Below are 21445 nucleotides of genomic sequence, written 5' to 3' on the forward strand. Positions count from 1 at the left end.
TCCCGAATTAGATGACCTCCCACAAATTTGCCCCAAAATTACGAGGCACAACTCATCCTTACGATTGCTTATCTCTAAGTTTCCCTATCCACTACTGATGTTCCCTCTCCTTGGAGAATTCCGCACGTCCTCCATAACTCCAAACACAGATAGCTTTCCAGACCGAACAGCCATCTCCTAAATAGACCTTCTGTTTCATCGGCATTTCAAAATAACTCTAGCATAATCTTGAAAACAATCGCCGTTTGAGCGAAAGCTAATATAAAGTTAAGTGCCAAAGATTTACCTGTGACTACTCTATACCACCAAGATCAAACTGAACTAGGCAGATCTATTTCGTCCGGATTTAGAATGCAAGGCGCAGCGTGGTCGAGTTTTTCGAGGGACTTAACATTTCTATTGCAAACGTTTCGCTATTGATCGGGGTGACGTCATCAGTGGGTTTATGTAAGTGTAGCAGAGCTCTGTGTCCGTGACTAACTTTGAGCAGTGGTGTGCACGAGTTTACATATGCGCTATTGAGGGGAATGACCTTCGATTGTGGTTGTTTATCCGGAGAGCAGTCTCATCTATCGGATTTTTATCATTCGATATCCAGGCCGCTCTTGAACCTGACCTCTCTAACCCGTACCTTGTGACCTTTCCCGGACTAGTTCGGCATTCGATCCTGCCTGTGTTTCATCTATCCGATGTTCGGTCATATTTGCCATCGAATTCAGTTCACGATGCGCTGCTCGTGTGGGAGGGGCATAGGTTGGGTCTAGGTCAAACTATCGGTTGGCTGAGTTCATCGTGGAGTGGCATGCCTCCGAAAATTCCTTTGAATACTTTGCACCTCCAAGCCCAGAATCTTCTTATCTTCGGTACAGGAATGGTGAATTTTCTGATCTTCATACGCGGAAATCGAAGGAAGTGAATCAAGCCTTTTCAGGACTACCTTGTATTCGTCGATGCGTGTAGATAATTTTTCTTCTGGTTTGTCCGACGAAGCACTTGCTACGTTCACTACACCCTGGTTAACATGTAACACTGTTTTGGTTTAACCTTGTTTCGTTCTTTGGTGGCCCTCAGCTTGTGAGCCACTGAAATTCCATGTGATTGCATGACGCTTACTTCCAGTTCAAATAAACTGTTCAGTTGTTCCGTCAAATTCATATGTAAAAAGGAGTATTCATTTAGATGTCCTTTCTTGTCTGTGTTGTTGTCGACGGATTATCCTTTTCTTCAAGTTCCTTCCGATAAATTTTCTCGGGAACTCGTCTTTCTAAAACACCCGGAATAGTTGGTTTTCCCCCTTCTCTTCAGTTACGTTGCGCTACGCTGTTTTGCTTCCCTGAATGGACTCTGGATGCAACTGGTTTATGATTCATCGATTTGATGAATTCTTTCCATTTCTTCATTTCTTCTGATACAGGCAAGTGTGAAATGTTCCGCCGGCAGTCCACTGAACCAATACGTCCGAGAAGGACCATTTGTTGTCTTTCTCCAGTTCATTTACAAACTTGATATTCTCGAATGTGTGGTTGAACAGTTCCTGCTATTGGATTTCATTTGGAGATAACCACTGTGTCGCCCATATATTGAATTCAAAGCTCTGGGTTGATCCGTGGTAATACAATAGGCTCCGTTTTCCGTATTACGACTTCCGCAGTCGGTTATGATATTGATGACCTCTGGTTTAAAGGTTTCATTTGTGTGAGTATTCCTTTGTAGTTTGTGGTATGTCGATGTGAAAAGGACAGCAACGTCGAATCACAGCATGATTACATCGCCTTCTAAGTTGACATCCAGGAGATTTTTGAGGAAATGCCCAAAACTGTTAATAATGTATTAGATACATCAACCTTCTCCAAAGATATTTTGTCGCGAGAGGTCTGGTTGATGAGAGGCACCATCCATGTGAACCTTTGGTTTCTTAAGAATTGTGTGACTTTACTCTCCGTCTCATTCTAGGTTAGTTGCCGTGCATGTTTTCTGCGCTCACCTAAGCGTTATTATGATTCGTTTGGTCGGTTTTCAACTGGGTTTCTGACTCTCCTCTACAGAATTCGGGACGTAAAATAGAGAAACCCGATTGACTCGTTTCCCAGCGAGAACTCAAGACAAAATATTCCAATAGACGTACGTTTGTCAATTTTCCGGTAATACTTGTAGGATAAAATCACCGACAACCTGACCACATCTGCCTTTACATTCGCCAGAGCAACCCTAAGAGGGGACACTAATTCGAATATGGGGTTGACCAAAACTCAGTAATCGAAATTGGGCAGTTAATAAAGGAAGCCAGTGACCAGGCACAGCCGACGCCGGTGCGAACCAGTAAAGTTGTATGCAGTACTTATTGTATGACGGGGCTATCGAAAGTCCGAGATAATGTGTGAAAATTACCGATCGTCAGAACGGACCGCATCAGTTGCCAGAAGTTGGGATTGGCTGCCAGCTTCGGTATCTTGTGTTTAGTTACCATCATTTCAACTTAAAGATTACGGTATACTTGGTGGTTGGTCTGTTCGCCGAGCTTGGCGGAACACCCGAGCTACCTACATTCCACAACACCGCCATTACGGTTTACTTCCTTGATAAGTAAGGTAATACTTCCTGAGCGCACTGCGTCACTCTAAAGCTCGAAAAATGCGTTCACATGCCTGCTAATTCAAGTGTGTCAGAGTGAAAGGCATTGTCTGAACAAAATACCGCAAAAAAGAGATTTCCTGGTAAAAGGGCGTAAAATGGCCAGCGCCAAATTTACCTCACTTTCGAGTTACAGGGTGATATGAAGGCGGGCGCTTTCAAAGCGATAACTACCTGATTCCACAGGTTGATGAACGTGTGGGTACACCAAACGATGATGAAAACGGAAAAATTCTATGAATGCTTTATGAATATTCTATAGCAGACATTGTCGTACAAGATGATCTCTTGGATGTCCTGTACCGTGCATGCTATCTAAGACATTAGGTTTGCACAGGTGTCCTTTAGATTCTTTTTCCTTAAGTTTGTGACACATATGTTGACCAGCGCCAATCACGCTTGTCTGTCTGCCATACGTAATTGAATTTAATTGGATCCTTTTCCGTACTTACAACCCTAACATAGTGAAGGAGGAAATGAAGGTGCTATCTATCTGGAAGGAACTGACTACTCATAAGGTTTCTGAAAAATCTTCCAAAGGCCACAGCCGGCTTCGTCCTTCTTGGGACTCATCGGTAAGCTGTCATCACACAAGAGAGCTTCCGCTGGATTCAGTGGAGTCTCTCGTAAGGGTCAACTTAGTGTGAATCAGTGTGGTACCTGTCTGTTTACGTGGACACATGCCAGGATCATGGACGTTTATTGACACGCCCTGAAGTCCAACGATAAGCTAGGGTAAAAAGATTGCGAGTCCTGCGACAGAAAGCACTGATCATGAGACAGGTGAAGAAGCCGTTTGCTTTTCGGCTAACAGTTAATGAAAAAATCACGTGCACCACATGAGTACGGAAGAAGAGTACAAATTTAGGGGAGGAAATTCGGAAATCGCTAGCGCAGGGAAGAATATGCGCTGCGAACAATGTGGTTCAGGGCAAAATCGTACTTCGGAATAGTTGGAAAACACGTCGAACTCAGACCCTTAAGTAAACAAGCAGTATTCATCCACACAATCAGACGAAATTCCAAGAATACAGAGGTACCATGAAACATGCTCTCGCAAGCGGAGCTTCGACGTTCAGAAAGAAGCACTGATAGGAATACTGGTGCACGTACCGATTTCGTTTGAATGCTATGGAAAAAACGGCATTTACTATCTGAATGAATCATTTGTTTACAGCCAAATAGGCTTTCCGAAAAGGGTGGTTAGACGCGAAAATTCCACTCATAGTACAAGAAAACCGACTGAAAGACTGAATACAACTGTGGTGCTGTTTCGGGAAATTGTTAGAGTTGTCCGAAACGTCTTATAAGCCGCAGCAACGGTCGACATTTTCGTGATAACATAATCCATTGAAAGCGTCGTCAGTTGCGTGCGGCAAAGCCATCCGGGTACGAAGTTAGTTTCACTTTTCATTATCTAAACTCTACTATATTAGCTTACTGTACTTCCTCCAGTAAATGCGTGGGGCAATTAGTCCTAGCTTCACCTCAATTCTTCGCCATACAATGGCTCTGTGAAAAAAACCATTACAACTGTACGGTTGAAATAGAGAGACTGTTAAAACAATTTAGGCGGTTCTTGTATATGCTTCGTTGCGAGAGGTAACACTGGTGAACACGTTCAAGGACTACTGAATCAGTTGCTATTGTTTACCAACTTCGGAAGCCTTGTCAGTTCCACAGACAATGAGATTTAAAGGCGGTTCACAGAGCACGTAATACCGGTATGTAAAGTTCGTCTTGACAAGTCCCGCAATACAGCGTGTAAGGCAGATTGAAATGACATCTTTACAACGTTAACACTTGTGCATGGTGGTGTCTGAATAGATGGGAAACATGGATTTTCCATTAAGTGTACTCAACAAAGGTAAAGTTTCTTTCTGGAGCCAGACATCCACAACAAAGTTCACTTGTCATTCTTGGTGCCGTGTGATAAGAACAAAAGTTGTGGAAGGTTGTATGTCAATCTGCGGATTGCGCGGTAGAGAAGTGTTTCATCGAACCATCAGTAGCACGCACCGAAATGCTACTACCACACTACCCTGCAGTGGGAATCCACCACATCACCCTTATCATCTTCTTGGAATTCAGTTTGGCAGCACCGCCATATAACACACCTAATACCAGCCGAAAAGTCCTTGTGAAACGAGAAAGAGGGGGCCGCATATTTAGCTTGCTAAAAACCCATCGTTGAAGAGTCAGGGAGTCTGTAAACTTATGAAGAAGCCTAAGTACAAGTCATGCAACAAAAAAGAAAAAATGTCACCAGACGGGAATCGTCCACACAGTAATGTAGCCTATGACGGTAATAGTAGGGAATCGTTTAGGTCCTATTAGTTGTTAACCATCTCAAATCCCCATTAAATATTAGTGACTCGAGTTGGAATGCTAGCGAGACGGCTCAAGTGCTTAGAGCGAGAATCTACTGAACGGAAGGTCTGTGGTTCGAACCCGGCCTTTGTCTCTCGACTTTCCCTGTTTGGCTTGGGCAACCTGGCAGCATCCCAGCCTTCGTGCTTCCTTTGGGTGGCATGACAACTAGGCACCGAAAGGGTGTTACAGCTGAATGATTGTTATTTGTTTGTCATTTATTCCTGTCGAGATCCTGCGAACTTGTATCGGCCCTTCAACTAATCCCATGAACTGGATCGAATACCCGAGTATTCTCTCTGCATCATGACACTCATAGGCAATGACAAGTTTCAGGACCTGGGTTCTTTCGGTCCCGTTCGACTATTGTACAACAGTTTAGTGCTAATGATATCATAATAACATCACACATCCAGTCTGCATTTTGTGTAGGCGAAGCGACGCGGCCGTTTACAACCAAACATCTATTTTCTAAATGCTCGACTCACTGTCGAAGGAACGAAAATCTGCACACCATACTGTGCCCAACGAACCTTAAGCTCCCGCATGCTCACTGGTGGTCTACAAAATAAATAAGGTTTCGCCTTGTGATAGGCAAGTCAATCAACCGTTTAAGTGGAATGACTGACGGTTAAAAAGTGTCATATCGTAGTTCCAGCCAAGGGGGCAAACAAACCTGACAAACTGAACGTAGTTCGACTTTCGCCCTATCAAACATGATGCCTAGCATCACGGGGATAGACATGGACGAAAGAAACTTTTCCTATGCTAAGACCCGTAACCAAAGTTGTACATCCAAGCATTCAGAATGCACACACAACAGATGGCAAAGTGAAGGCTGTGGGGGGAAGTGAAGTAGAAAAGCGACAACATAATGAGGACTAACAGACAAGTGGATGGCCCCTTGAGATTAATGGACAACATCGGCTACAAGCAGTGACGAACCGGCGAACCACAAGCAATCACCCTATCAGTAAGCTTAAACGGGGAAGCCAAACCACCATCAAGAACTAAAAGCTAGAATAGTCGAGGAGAAACCACAAGAGAGTAGAAGTTTTTTCAAGAGAAACTGACCGAAATATACCGACTGATTGCACAAGACAAAGATGCATTGTCTGATTTTATTTTCGTGAATCGTAAATCATGAATCCTTGATAGTTCCGTAAAACAGGCTCTTCTGTTTGAACACGCAGTGCCAACAACAAAATGTAGGAACTAACGTAAATACAAATGCATGAAATCTGGTTCTCTAGGCTTTTTTTAGCTCTGATTTCCATTCTTTGGTGGTCACCAAATCTTAAGAAAAACCCAATGCGAAACTAAGACAGCTGGAAACCGAGCAAACTAGCCTCATACATAAACAAAAATACTTCAGTTAGTAAGGAATTTGCCAGTACTTACGTACCTAATAACCGGTAAGAGCTGAAACGAGGTCATCCTTCCGCGTGATTTGTCACATTCACGTTATGCAATAAATAATTGCCTTTCCTACACTTGTTTTGCAACCACAAAGTTATGCGGGTAAATTCAACTGCAGTGACCACGACGTCATACCATCTTATTACTTTTTCCAACGTTAGGGGTCGACATTAGATGACCTGAGATTACGTTTATCTTCCTAAAGTCATAAGTGAGGGCAATTGATATCCAATAAAGAAGAGTATCGAGTAGCACTATATAAATGTTGAAAGCCGTTGTAATCGTGAAAATAATGACGCGTGACGACACGGACAGGTGGCTGACCGCCAGACGACAGATGATTAATCAGCCCTGACGTTTATACTGACTAGCTGCTAGGGTGAATAACAGAAGACGACGGCGATGATCTATACTTTTCGTGTTCCAAGTTCCAGTGAAAAAGTTTTCCATGAATCTGCTTCCGAACAGTCTGGGAATAGGTTTGGTCTTGCATTCTATTCAAATTTCCACCACAAAAATGGCGATAGAAGGCAGCCAAATCCGAAGAAATTGCCTGATTCCTAACCTGCACATCTAGTTTCCTTATGGCAATGATAACCATGGTAAGTTGCTGATGGCGCTCGTCTTCAATGCTAGACATTCTCCTGTAGCCCTACTGAGACCCATGGGAATAATCTAGAAAAATAGTTGAGTAAAAGCACAAGATGACGGAGTGAGTATCGCAACAGTCTTCAAAACTGTCAGCTGCCGTACTAGGTGGAAAATCCATGATCTACATGCCTTCCTGGCTATTTCAAGTTTTGATCCCATCGGGCGATTGTCGAAAGCTGAAAACTTAACAAGCGGTATGCAGCCATATTATTAATTCGGAAATCATCGGTGATATGAAGATGAGGGTTTGAACAGTGAGCTGCTCAGCAGACGACTAACTTATACATCAGCATGATACAGAAACTCGGTTGCTGTCACACGAGTACACAACCTCACCGGAAACAGCTCGACCGCCACCGACTCAGCAGCGAGACAAGAAATAAAGCTGACTGATTTAGACTGCTACTGTGTCACGACGGTAGATGTAGGAAAGGTTCGGGAGTACAGTCAGGTGAAGCAGAGTTCCAATGTTTGGACTCCAACACACTCAGTGCTGATGTGCTATGACAACAGAGGACCACGACAAGCCAACTGTCAGGATACCATTTTATAGTTTCAGCGAGGTTTCCACGTTGCTTGAAATACCAACGAGGCAGCCTTCAGAACTATGCAATGGAAAATGCACTATTGCAAGTTACTTGAGTATCGGGTTTGTTTACCGGTGTGGGTTCAGGTAAGCAAGTCAAGTGCGCTTCACTCCCCAAGTTGTCATGGCAACAGCGAAAGAGCGAGGCTATTTGCTCACGTGATTTTGAAGAGGAAAAATGCACACGGACAGACTGTTTTATTTACACCTTGTATGAACACAGTACGAAGCCGCCCAGAAGTTACTTGCTACTCAATAGGCTCAACTGGGGCGCATAAAAAGGGGAGGCGGTTACGAAATTTAGAACGTTTCCAAGTTGTAGTTCCTGAGAGGGCTCACTAACATATCCGAGACGACCAGAACGCAAACGATGCGGTAATCACCACCCAAGTGCTCAGATAGCCTATCTGAAACGTCCAGAAAAGGCGTAGTTGGTGATAATCAAATAGAAATCTATGATACGCTATTAGCTTATAGGTTTTTCCCCTAATTTCTTCGCATGATTGGACGCAGCATTGCAGTATGTTCATCACGACCGTTAGAGTTTATGAGAAAATGCCAAAATGATACCACTCCCAAGGGAGTAGAAATAAGATGCAGAGTTGATTCTAGGTCAGAAAGAAAAGTTTCACAGCCGCAATACATCCGTAAGTTCACTTGCGAAACTAAGAAAACTACGGGGATCGTTTACATAAACGGCTCTATTTTACCGTGTCTGTTGCTTCGGAAGGAGCCCGGTTCACTTACGCCTCCGTAGAACTCATTTCTCGGTCCTGATGACAAAAAATAATGTTGACAGCGCGAATGGTTGCTTTATGCGCTCCAGTTGGGTTCACGTTCAGCATTTTGTTTCTACATCGAGCTGATAGCATTGTATGTTCGGAGATGGTGGGTAAACAACACAGAAAGGATGTCATCGAAAGTTCATGTCGTTCTCGGGTCAGGTAAAGACATCGTTGGTGTTCGCAATCTGATTCCTCATTCATCTTGCCCTACACAGTGGCAAAAAACTGCCGCGGGGATAATACCGCAGTGCCTGTGTGCGTTCTATCGCGCAGGCAGGCATGCTCTCTCTAGCTTGATGCACATGTGGGCAGTCCGACAATGGGAGGAAGACACGGGAGGTGGTAATTCGTGCAAGCCTTTGTTTAACATGCCGGTTTAGTTGCATTCCCTCAGTGGGTGGTGGTGAGGTCAGGCCAAATGGGAATGAGTTCATTGAATCGGACACAATGAGGAATGGAGAGATTGTGACAAGGGTCACATGGTACAGCCACATGTCAATCAAAGACGCTTGTCGCATGGGAAAACCGGTGTTCTCGACCTTATGCACAGAACAAGTCTGCTAATTATATATGCCCAATACCGCTAGCATGTGTTCAGTCTGGTTAGCTTTTATACAATGTGGGACATTCACCATGACCAGTGAAATAAAGCGATTAGGATGTCTGTCACAATCTGTCCGCCCGATCGATGTAGGAATCGTCGGAAACCAAGGAAGCCTGTATCCCATAACTAAGACCCTCAGTCATTTTCTCCAAATGAAAAAGAAAAGAAATAATACACGGGAGCCTATGGACCGAACTTACCGTGCAAACATGTCGCGAAGTTGACAAGGTGATTTCATAGGGGTTGCATGCCGCACGCAAAGAATGATGACCTGAATGTGAATGGTTTGTCCCTGAGCTTTTTGTATCCAGCTCACGATTAGCATCCATCATACGATGTTCGCTGAAAGAATCGTTGAAATTTTGCATAGCAGCAGAGGGGACCAGTTGGTCCGCGTTGGGTGATGGAGAGGTAAAACTGAGACAGGTCGAAGAGGCTCCACCATGGTGTGAAGACCCGAGATGTGCGTTTGGCTGTTCGACCAATCTCAGTGTGGCCAAATCTTGGTCCGACGTTGGGGTGAGGCGACTATATGGTACATAAACAGGCAACCGGAGCGTAGCCGTCGGGTTGGATGTAAGTGGATCACTTGGCGACGAAGCCAGGGTTTGATCTGGATAGAAAGTTAGTGGCTGACCAGCTGGATAACACATGGCTGGGGACGGAGCCCAACCGATCAGTTGTGCTGATTCTGTCCCACCGTTTGCTGCTCCAAAATATGACCCGGGAGCGTTGGTTTGGTAGTTCAGCTTCAACACATCCAGATCGGACGGCGTAGGGCTCACACCCATCATATATCCTGTGCTATCGACTGGGTATCCGTAGTCGTGCTTCAATGGAAAGTGTACCCCCTCAGCACCGTCGCCGGAATCTCGTCCTGGTCGGAAGCCGTTTGGTCGGGTACGATCATGGGAACCGTGAGAAGCTCGAAGTGAGAACGAACGCCTTCGGACGCAGATGATTGCAATAACCAGGCAGATGGAGATCAAGCCTGTTACACCAACCATCACAACGATGATCATAAAGTTCAATCCTGCACTGACGACCGTGTCAGTGCTGAACACGTTAACCTATGAATGGAGAAGGCCAAATGAATAAAAGAACAGGAAGAAATGCTAACAGAACAAAATCAACATGGAATATTTGCCTAAAATGACCTCACAACGCGCGCCTCCGTTTGCAGATTGTGCTGCTAACGGCGAAGGTTTATACGCCGATTACCATCATACCCTCAGTAACGCACAAACTGATTCACGCAATGAGATGATTAGCAAAAATGGTTTTCATCTACCAACGAGTGAGTATGAACGTCCAAACTTATATGGCCTTCTACTACCATCACGGGCGTTGTGCTATCGATCCTTTCATACACAACGAACTGTGCCTACGCTCTGACCTTGGTAGCAAGCCTATCTTTGGTGTGTACTTCAGGCTCGATTGCGACGAACGGAACAAACAAATTGTGAAATGGAGCATCAAACCTAAAAAAGACAGTCTTACTACTTAGGAGTGTTTAAACGGGCTACAATGGTGAACAAACGCCATTCCCTTATTTTCAAAAGCATATGGAGCAAACCAACACACGTAAATTAGCCGATCCAATACAGATATAGAACGGCTCTAGTAGGAGAAACATTATATTGACCTACTATCCAGATTACTGTCACGCACTGGCGATACCGAATGCTTAGCTTTGGTGTTCAGTAAATTCAAGTGAAATTTTTACCGATGTGGACACAGATCAAAGAACTAATTGAGAGAGCACTTTGTGGTGCCTCGCACACACATCCACCTCCAAGAAAGGACACCGGCTTCAATCCTATCTTTCGGTGAATCATGTACTACATGAACATCAGTTGGCATTCATGGGATCGGGGTATTCTCGGGAAGATCTCTCCAAAGGGAAGTTCTGCATAGTTCACAAGAGAATAGTTCCAGCACTTACTTTTTCTGATCGTCCAGCTAGTACCCAGGAGCAAATACAGGCGGACTATTCTTTTTAGAAGCAGTAGGGTATGGAGTAGGTGCAACTGCGTATTGACACATTTAGTGGTTAAAAGCTCCAGACGATCTCGATCACCATAGCAAATATCACTGACACCTGGGTCAGTGTCAGATGGCACATTTCGCCAAGTGAAAATTCAGTGAGCCAGGAGAGCCGCATGTAATCGGCGTGTTAAATGAAAGCAGTATTTGAGTTTGAGGAATAAATTCTGGGTTCCAGAGGCGGATGGGTGTCTAGAAGACGGATAGCAAGGATTCTAATTGACGTAATCTTCTGTGTTATGACGCACATCTGGCAAATCAGCCAGGTGTCATGCATACTCGAAATGTAATCGAATGGCCTGAAGACGATGGCTTCAGGGGGTTGCTTTGTGCTGCCAAGATGAGACCACTGTTGTGTTCGAAAATAGGGGCGTCCTCAAAAGTTCATCGAGTCATCACACCGACGGAGTTATTGAAACGATCCTTCAATCAACCTTCGGAATTTTTTCACCTGGTCACGGCAGGAAATCATGCATTCAGTACCACGCGGCCAGTGGCTTCGAGTGATTGGAGCGTTGTAATGCTCACCACCACACTCGAAAACGTAGCAGTTGTAAGGTATATTGGTAAAAGTGTTTTTTTTCGCTAGAGAAAACGTCCAGTACTAGCGAGTTCGGACTAGAGGCCACCGGTTACACAACGCACCTCAGATAGGACATACGTGTGATTTGTCTCAAGCGTTCTAAGCTTCAACCGCGGTCACAACTCAATAACACTGGCTTTTGAGAATTCCCCTTAACTACAATAAATTTTCTGACTTCATCAGTCCGAGAAATCATCGAATATAGCCAGTACTTTACAATTTTTAATCAGAACTTAGCTTGGACTCCAGGAGAAAGGAAGATTGCTCATTAGATGGTACATGAATAAAATGACAGCTACGAAGGAAACATAAAATCACAAGACAAGTTTAAGCTGACTGAAGCAGATTCTAGCTCGAGCACTCAAACAGTACAAAGCCATCAGTGTCCCGGACTCAGTGTTCACAGTAACTCTCCACTGAGGACATCACTAGGGATTCGTTTTGCTTTAAAGAATTACTCCAGTAACCCCTTTGTGTCCAATCAGACAGGTGGATTCATAGAGATCAAATGTGTTTGGTCATTTGAGAGTAACTGCTCCTTCCAATAATGACCCCAGTTTATTGCTGTAGTCCACGAGGAGGACAGCCATGGTTGTTCTTCAAACAATTTCTGCTCCCGATGTAGACAACCAGTTTAATTGTTATCTTGAGCGTGCACGCGACGAATGGGTGGATTTGTTCGAACATTTGGTTGCCTCGATGTGTGAACTGAAGAGCTTTTCTCATTATTCCAAGCAAACCGAATAACCGGTATGAGGTACTTGCCAGTGTGTCTAATAGGAAACATGGTCAGCTTAGAGCCAACCAAACTAATTCAAAAAGCTAACGCGTTCACCGTTATTACCACTAGTTCGTCATTTGTAAAGGGCGGTGCACCTTTACTGGCCACGATTGCAGCTTGCTCTCTCGTCGCTGATGGGCATCGACATGCCACTCTTCACGCGCCCGATGTATCCTGAAAGTTAGCCTTGCCTTTTGTGGTTCAGGCATGCAAAAGGATGACAGCTAAGTTGGTAACCATGCCAATAGTCAGGACTGTGTGAACTGTCGTCCTGAAGAGACGACTGCTTCTGCCTGACCTTTGTGGACAAGTAAACATGTCGACCAGGTTGCATCTTGACATTTCTGCTTGTCGCACATTGGTGTATGCAGGCATATGTGTCCATACAGACACAAACATGCGACGATCGCAAGTTAAGTGGTAACGTGTGGTGTGCTTAGTCTGATGTATGTATACGTTTGCAAGCACAGAATACCCAGTCCGTTACTGATTGTCAAACATGTAAATTGGATAAGCAGTCACTCCGATGTCATGATATGATGGCATTATGAATTCAACATAGTTCCTAATTAATTATGCGTGACCCAGCTCTCTCTGTCAACCACCACTCTCATCCCGATACATTTGGAAAGGAACCTCTAACAAATTTGAAAAACGTGATCTTCAAGTTCTCTCTGTTGGCCATACGGTCACTCCTCACACACCTGCAGCCATACAGATTTCCATTATTCTTTTCCATAGAATGGACAGCTGTCTGCCAACCAGCTGTGATTAGAAAGGTCGCTTGATGTGCATGTGTTTACACCATGTCATTTACATATGACGGAAGACTTCAATGGACATTCTGCCCAAGGTACACATACGGCATGAGCCTGTGCAGAGCAGGAAAAGAGATAACTGAAGAACAAGTTATATGAAGCCATTCGACGTATCGAGTTTTCCAGCTCCCTTCCGGGGTCCAGAAGATGAGTCCGATACAGCGGCAAGCAAGTAGGAACCAGCCTTGGCTCGTCCAGTGAACCACAGTTCCCATTTTGAGGTGCTAGGCAGGCCACCACGTAAGTCTGAACAAGCCTTATGCGGAGAGACTACTATCCAGGAGATACCAGAAACTCAGTAGATCGATTAAGCTGACATGTTACAATAATATAAACTCACACTCAACTACGGTTCACAACACGCTTCCTGAGCAACCGCACACTAAATGCGGATGTCAGTAGTGCAGAGATTGCTTGGTGGGACCAGACAAAATTGGTACCCGGTGGTCCAACTAAGGGGAAAAACATTCAAGCATCAATCGAAAATGATAGCCTTCATGGAACAGTCTATTTTGAAGATGGCTTTGCTGGAGGAAGTGTACTCCATGTAAATGCGATGACCTAACCCGCTTCAAAAGCACTGTACCTTACGTTCTTACAGCGATTGCCAAATAGCCCTGAACAATTCCAACAGACTCAGTTGATGCTCCTAACGACCACGCGTGTGTTGATTGCACCGGGCCAACAGCCTCCACATGGTCAGTACGACTTTGCGAACCGCTGTAGGCCCGGAAAACGGTTTAATCTAAGGAGTAGGATCAAACTACTTCCAATACGATATTTAGCGTATTCTTAATGCTTTCTCCGGGACAGTTATCCCTTTGCCCTGACACGATTATTATGGTTTACATGCATCATTTTTTCCAATCTCTTACATACCGTGCCAGGTAAACATTCACTATGTTTTGCTGATCCACAACAAAGTATTTCAAATAATACGAAACCATTCAGTAGTCAGCAGAAATGAGTTTTTTTACCAATTCGTCACCATTATGTAGTCGATCTGAGAAAAGGGCAGTTAGCAGGACATCTATATCTTGACTAGTTCAAAGAAACTATGAAAGAGATTTTCTATTTTAGCCGCTAACTTGGTTCCAGTCTTTCCTCTGCTCCAATTTTTTTGGGTCTGATTGGCACAAGTACGCCGGCACAAAAGAGTGGTGCACAGCTAACCTCATCTGAGCCGAAATTTTCCATCTTGTAATTTGTATCCCAATTTGACCAAGAAGCCAAACAATGCACGAATAAACTCAATCAAAATGATGTGGCAACAAGGACAGCTGGACCACGAGTGTAACGTTTTCAGCTGACGACGATGAGCATTGTGTTCAAAGCGGTTGGCGGTATGTGTAACTTTGGATACAATTTCGAAGAAGACGAAACCAACGACGCGATATTCTACTTAATGTATGTAATTCTGATAAACAGGTGCACAGGCCGTGACAAGTGTCGAACGATGCTTAATTCCCTCAAACTGCGGAGTACATTAGGGCGAATTGTGGAAGTTTCGGTGGACAACACCAACACGATGGTCCGAAAAGACGACCGTCGGGTACCTGGTGCCTTTACAAATGATATGATGGTCCTTCATCCGGCTATCTAAGCATTTGTCAGCTTTCCGTTTGCATCATTTACCTGTTGATCATCGTATCATAAGGTTGCTCTCTCGAGGTCGTGACTTGACGATGAACACGGAATCACCGCCAATAAGTGAACATTTCGGATGGTAGATTTACTGACTTGTTTGAGGCCGTTTGCGGCTCAGCTCCTGCGGTGAGTATACCGGAAACGTGGCCCATCGCTACAACTGCCATTCAGAGCCATCACATGCATTCTAACCAAACAAGCAAAATAAAGACGCCAGGTTGGGCGTAAATTAATTCAAAGGTTGGATTATCAGGGCCAATACTCATTACTCCATCATTTCTCGCTTTCGAATTGTGTGCTAACATCCCTTGTTTTCAATCTCTCAGTTGAGAACCATTGGTACGCCAAAGCAGGGGAGCATCAAATTGGAGTTCCGCTCCTACTGGAGCGCGTCGACAGTGCTCAGACTTGGTGACGCCGTGAATCAAACTCAGGATATGAGACAAGCGCCTTACTCCGGCAGCACGTGCATCTGAATTTTCACATCTGAACCGGCAATCATGTTTCGCGCTTGAGCGATGCGACTTTTATTGATCTTTTTATTGATTTTTTAAGTTGATCTCTGCTATAGAGAATCACTGTATGTCCAACTGATGAAGTAAATTAGAACGAGAGGTTAACATATCATGGATACTCCATCCTGACGAGCGGTAAAAAAGGCTTTATCGACCTGCGTTTGTAAGGGACTGGGTGGTACACTTACACGGCACTTCCATCCGACATCGGCCGAAAAGCTTTCTCAAAATGGGTCTACTACGGCGCAATGATAATAGCGTGAATTTCGTTTTTGTAAATTCTTTGGAAAAAGCTAGCATAAGCTCGAAAGCCCAGTAGTCACGTTTCCGTTCTTCCGAACAATCTGGGTGAAAACCAGACAATAAGATCGGTACAGCGTCTTGCAAGAAAAAGACAAATGAACAAAGAAAGTGCCCGGTTGTTCATTTGTGAAATAGACCACAATGAGGGCGATTCGAGAGACCGCCTTGTTGGTAGCAGAATTAAATAGAGATTAATCGTTTTTATTCTGCAACACATTGATAGACGAAGTCACAAACGCACCAAACGAACTGAAATACTCGCACACCGTGCAATATTACTCATTCGTCAGCTTGGAGCAGATACGATCAAGAGCAGTCACCATAATTAATCAACGTGTGGTAGGAGTCTGAGTATCATCTACTGATTTATCTGATACGACTTTTTCCAGGCAACTTTACTTCCTTCCTTTTGTCATCATCGTGTGGTTGCGACAGAGATCGCATTCGAGCTTCCAGGAAAATTCTCGACCCAACAAACTCGGACCTATTGTTAATCTCGATAAGCAACTGACATTTTTGTTCACTGCATATGTGGACAACTTTAATGCAAGAGAAGATGTGATCGTCGAAAAGATGCCAGCCAGACATCTGGGGGCCTTAATTACTGATTACAAACGATCCCACTTTGTTGGAAAGTCGGTTTGTGCAACTCGACAGCGATTGCCTGCATCTAGCAGAAACTATGATTGGTCCCATTTAGAAGGAACACAGTACCCATAGAGTTGCTGAAAACCCTGACAGCCCACTCTATTTGGATCTCAACAGACAGGCGCAGCCCGCGAGTTTCCACCAACCTCATGTTCGACTTGACACCGAATTGGTTGCAGTTCGCGAACTACATCTATTTGCAAACTAGTTTGGTTTTAACGGGAAACTCAACTGAATTCCAGCTGAATCTCTAGTTTCTGATAGTCTTCAGCTGAACGTGCTGCAACAAAAACGCCTTATGTTCCCATAATCGTTTACTTGAAGACAAGTGGATATATGATGTGAGGGCGAAAACAGATGTTATTGAAGAAAATCCGCCAGATTTTCCACCATACGACTCACAGTGTGGTAAACAGACGGTCGCAATTTCTAAGCAACGTGTAAGGTCCAGATGTTCAATAGGTGTAAAAAGTACCACAGTATGGATGAAAAATACAAAACCATCATGCCATATAGGGCAACTGAATGAAGTCCATTTGGGTTTAAAGTCGGAAGGAAATGAGATAAGCAACAGTGCCGACGTGGGGTTTTTCGCCGTAGGAATGAAAGTCCCTCAAATAAACTAATCTTACTTCACGATCTATCTGCACGTACTAAAATGGTAAAAACTGTCAAAATGACATGAGGCCTACAGTCGCATTTATCGTAATCGATAGGGTGAAGGAGGCAGTAAAACGGTGTTTATGGTTCAACCTTGGTGGACCATATTAGCACACCTTAGGGCTTGTGGAAGGTGGGTAGAACTCGCTTCACGTTAACTGGCATCTTTTGGTTTGCATCCATCGCGTGCTGTATGTGATAACGTGTTTGACATCAAAAGTTACTAACGTTAATTCACCATTTTTTTTTCAAATAAACCAATAAGATGGCTAAGATGACTAATTAATAGATTGTAAGTAAAACGAAGCATTCACTTGGAGAATTCGGTTGTGAGGATGGAGTTTTAACTTGTCCTGCTTTTTCTGTACTAGCCAGATTAAAAAAAATCGTTCAGCTGCAGCACCACTTCAATGCCTAGCTGCCATGCCACACGAAGGAGGCCGAGGGCTGGGGATACTGCCAGATTGCCCAAGCCTAGAATGGGGAAGTCGAGGGGCAGAGGTCGGGTTCGAACCACGGACCTTCCGGTCAGTAAATTGTCGTTCTAAGCACTTCAGACATCTCACCCCTGATATACGAATAATGGTAGTTGATGCTCGAACTGCGTGCAAGTACAAATTTTCGGCAATGAAGCCCGTCAGCCTGGTGCAAACATTGAACAATAAATCGCATCTATCTGGACTAATTGTGTATGCATGGAAAGGAAGAGGCTCTTACCTGTAGCCATGTTTCTGCCACTTGTTGTGGATGACCTTGGTCGGAAGCTCGCAGACGCAGTCGATAGATTCCTGGCAGAAGTGGACTCGGTTTATTTGCATTTGACTGAAAATTTGTTTCACTCGGCGCAGCTGGATTAGATTGAGCGACGGCAATATCTCCAGTTTTGTTATCAACCTGTGCAACGGAATGTGGTAAAGTTGGTTGGGTGTTTGACTACGCTCGGTATAGATAAAGGCAATGCTTAGACAACAGGTTAATTGGTTTGTGTTTACTCTAACAACCTAGAAGAAGTGTTCTGTTTTCACCGTTAAATGAGCCATTGTTCAACTGGATATCGTGCTTCAATATTAAATGTTAGAAATACAATACGCCCACCCTTTAGAAGAGAGAAACAGTGCAGACTTCCTCACAAGACCTGGAGTGAGGACCCACCACTCGAAATAAGCCAAGTACCTCTGCTTGATGACCTCTGTTAGCAAGATTCCTTGTTGCCAAAGTAGGCGAAAAATGAAAAAAGGATCATATTGCTATTCGTTCATTACCTGAATATATCAAAATCTTTTATATTGTCAAAGCATAATGCAGGGAGATGTACAAGTATAAACTCAACACTTCCGGATTACACACAAGTGGGCTGCGTGACAATGATTGTAGTGTTAAATCCAAACAGATTCGGTTAAAGTAAACTGGTCAGTGTCCAGTCTGAAGGCGAACCATAAAAACCCAAAATATAATGCCACGTTGCCGGAGCAACAAAGACGGAGCTTCATTTAGACCGAACCTGCGTTACAAAAGCCATGTTTTGGTGGTAATCTGAGTCTGATGTTGTAGTGGAACCATCGAAGTAGAGTAAGTGGCACGTGCAACCCAATCGACACGAATAACGCGATCAAGCCGGTCGAATCATCCGACATGATCTGTTGATTACCACCCAATAATTCCAAGGTTATTCGTCAGAACGTATTCGCAACAGCCGAAGTGATTCCTACGTTAATAACCCGTGTCATCAAAAACGCCGACAGAAATACCGACTTTAATTCCTATTTCATCGGTTCCAAACAACTAAATGTAGAAGCATATCCTCACATCTAACCGGCTTCCTGTCACTCACGCGTACCATGTTTTATTCCTATTTGAATAGTGCTCACCAAATGAGATCCTACAGAAAACTGCTCCTCGCAAAACCACCTAACCTTGGACACTAATCCATGGGGGTATAATGACAAGTTGAGTACGTTTTTAAGTTAACGCATAGGCAGAATTTCACACTGTTTTACTGACGCGTGCCAAGGCATCTGTACATTGTCAATTTAACGACACGAGCCTTTGAAAGGCAATCGCATTATTACTTCACGTTACTTCAATTCATTAGCATAATTCTTCATAATTCAGCTTTCAGTGCGACCACAAGTTTTTTCAACCATTTGTAAAATGATGATTAGGGAGGCGGCAGCAAGGAGACTACAAATGAAAAATGAACGGTCGCATAATTAGTTCAGCCTCTGTCCATTTGAGTGACTAGTCGAATGCAACACACAAGAAAGACGCTACCCAAACAGAGCGCGACCTCGCAGAGATGAATGCTCTTTTCAGAGAGACCAGATTCCAGCACACTTATGTTCGTTCCAGAGTGAACCTAACTCATGAAAGAACGGTCCTGCATATGTGTGGCTGATACGTGCTTTGTTTAAAGGGATTCAGTCGGCCCATGCTGGAAACTCGTGCACAAGTCAGACACAGATGGGTCAGCCGAAGCTTCAAAACGCAGAGAGAATTGTCGAGTATCCACTTCGCTCACAGTTGAACAGCTGTGTCAGGGCACGGAAATGTTGCTTCAACAGCTGCGTGTGTAACATCTGCTGCCCCTAGCCCATGAACAAAACCTATCCAATAACTCTGTACACTCAAGGCGATAATTACTATTGCTTCGTGGAAACTAATTAATCTTCAAAGCAAGCCAGTGACAGGGATGCAGTCAAGTCAAGCGACTACGAAGTGGGCCCAGTGTAAGCGAAAAGAATTAGATAGTCCGTGGCCCCAGGACAGAGTAACAAACGCGCTCTAATTACCCCCCAGGTATGGGACCGGTCGTACACTATCCGAATGAGTGATGAGAATCAAGTTACTGAATGGAGGAATGTCATCAACTGAATAGTATCAACGGACGTTAGCAACGGCAGTTTACGGTAAAACATGTTTATGCGAATTATCCTGCATGATCAGACCGAATTGGAGGGATGAATCACTAGAAAGCACTTAATTCCTAGTTCTTAGAGAATTTATCCTGAGGAGGAACGAAATTAGGGGGTACAGGAAATACCTCAAAAAGAACACCTGTCCCTCAATAGTATTTCGTTTTGGATTGTCATCTCGTTTGACCGCAGTTCGGTGAGCGACCGCCATTCCCCCCCCCCAATAAAAAATATCACGGGTAACAAACTGAGCAAGGCGGAACCGTGCCACTTATGTAGGTTTGTTAACTGACCTGTGCTACTTTCCTTTAGGAATTTCGCTAAGCTAATCCGCCTCTACTGTTCGGTTAGGTTTGTTCAATATAGCAAGGACAAAGAAACGTGCGTTCACTTTGGCGAGTCCTGCTTGGGCTGAGTGTGCCCAAGTAAGGGATGTGAGGGAAACTATTCATAAACTAGTCAATCGTTGGCCGTGAAATTCCTCGTTTGCGGACGGATGGGTACGGACAGGAAATCTGAATGAAACTCTACCAAATATGCAGTGCACAAGTTGGGTAACGTTCAAGATGTTGGTGTAAAAATTAATACCTATCAGATGATATTGCAGAGGACGCACAGGAAACTATTTTCCGGTTGTTCAAAAACGAGTTCTCGGATTATCAGGGACACTTTCGCATTTCCTGGGTAAAACAAGCAACTCATACGTTAAGTGAGAATCCTTCAACAAGTGATTCAAATGAATTTTTCGTCGATATCATTGTTTTTTTCAAACGAGTGTATTTTGTCAATACTATCCCCAAGTCTTGTTGGTCATCGAAAGTGGTAATCTCACCAACTTGTAATAACCCCCGGCAGGCGATTAGACAAGTGACTCAGAAAGGGTATTGCTTATTGGAGGTACCAATTCACTCGTTTTTTGGTATATTTACCTTCAAATAAACGGCCCTTAAGACCATGAACGAGACATTGGTTTATTTATCCTTCATAGGAAACATGGCAGTGAATATAACTCGGTTTTAGCTGTAGGTGGCGTTGTAGACAAGTGAATAAAGTTCCACTGCTGAAGACAGTGGCATATTACGGTTGCTTATCGACTCCAAGAATCGTGTTTGCTGAAGTATACATGCAGAACTATACAGAACCAAATCAAGCTGGAGAAAAAAAAGTGGTATCATGAAGTGATTCTTGAATCCCCAATTGATACGAGATTTTCCGCCGTTCTGTTCTAGTGACTACCACCCAACCTCTGTGATCCCCATTCGTGTCTGACTGGTTAGCACTAATTTGCTTGTTCGTAATAGCTCCCATTAAAGTGACCGTTCACCGGTATACACTGATATCGTTTCGACGATATGGACTGACGGCTTCATGAAGCTTTTGGGATGACACCAGAACTAAGATGTGAGAATGAGCATGTACCCGGTTTATCATCGCCCATTTGAAGAAATCGAGAGATGCAGTTCATAGCAGACAACCTCTCCTGATG

The 21445-nt window shown here is 44.0% G+C and overlaps 1 protein-coding gene across 1 annotated transcript in view; it reads right to left on the reverse strand.

Moving 5' to 3' along the window:
* Window positions 1–21445, reverse strand: part of T265_05267 (hypothetical protein) — a gene marked incomplete at both ends in the record, with an annotated part of 68298 nt that overhangs the window by 8716 nt on the left and 38137 nt on the right. The window contains 2 exons of the mRNA XM_009170236.1: window positions 9247–10116; window positions 17765–17941. Coding sequence (XP_009168500.1) covers window positions 9247–10116; window positions 17765–17941 — 1047 coding nt within the window. The remainder of the gene's footprint in view (window positions 1–9246; window positions 10117–17764; window positions 17942–21445) is intronic.

Source organism: Opisthorchis viverrini (assembly GCF_000715545.1).
Source record: "Opisthorchis viverrini unplaced genomic scaffold opera_v5_97, whole genome shotgun sequence".
In the NCBI taxonomy this organism is placed as follows: Eukaryota; Metazoa; Platyhelminthes; class Trematoda; order Opisthorchiida; family Opisthorchiidae; genus Opisthorchis; species Opisthorchis viverrini.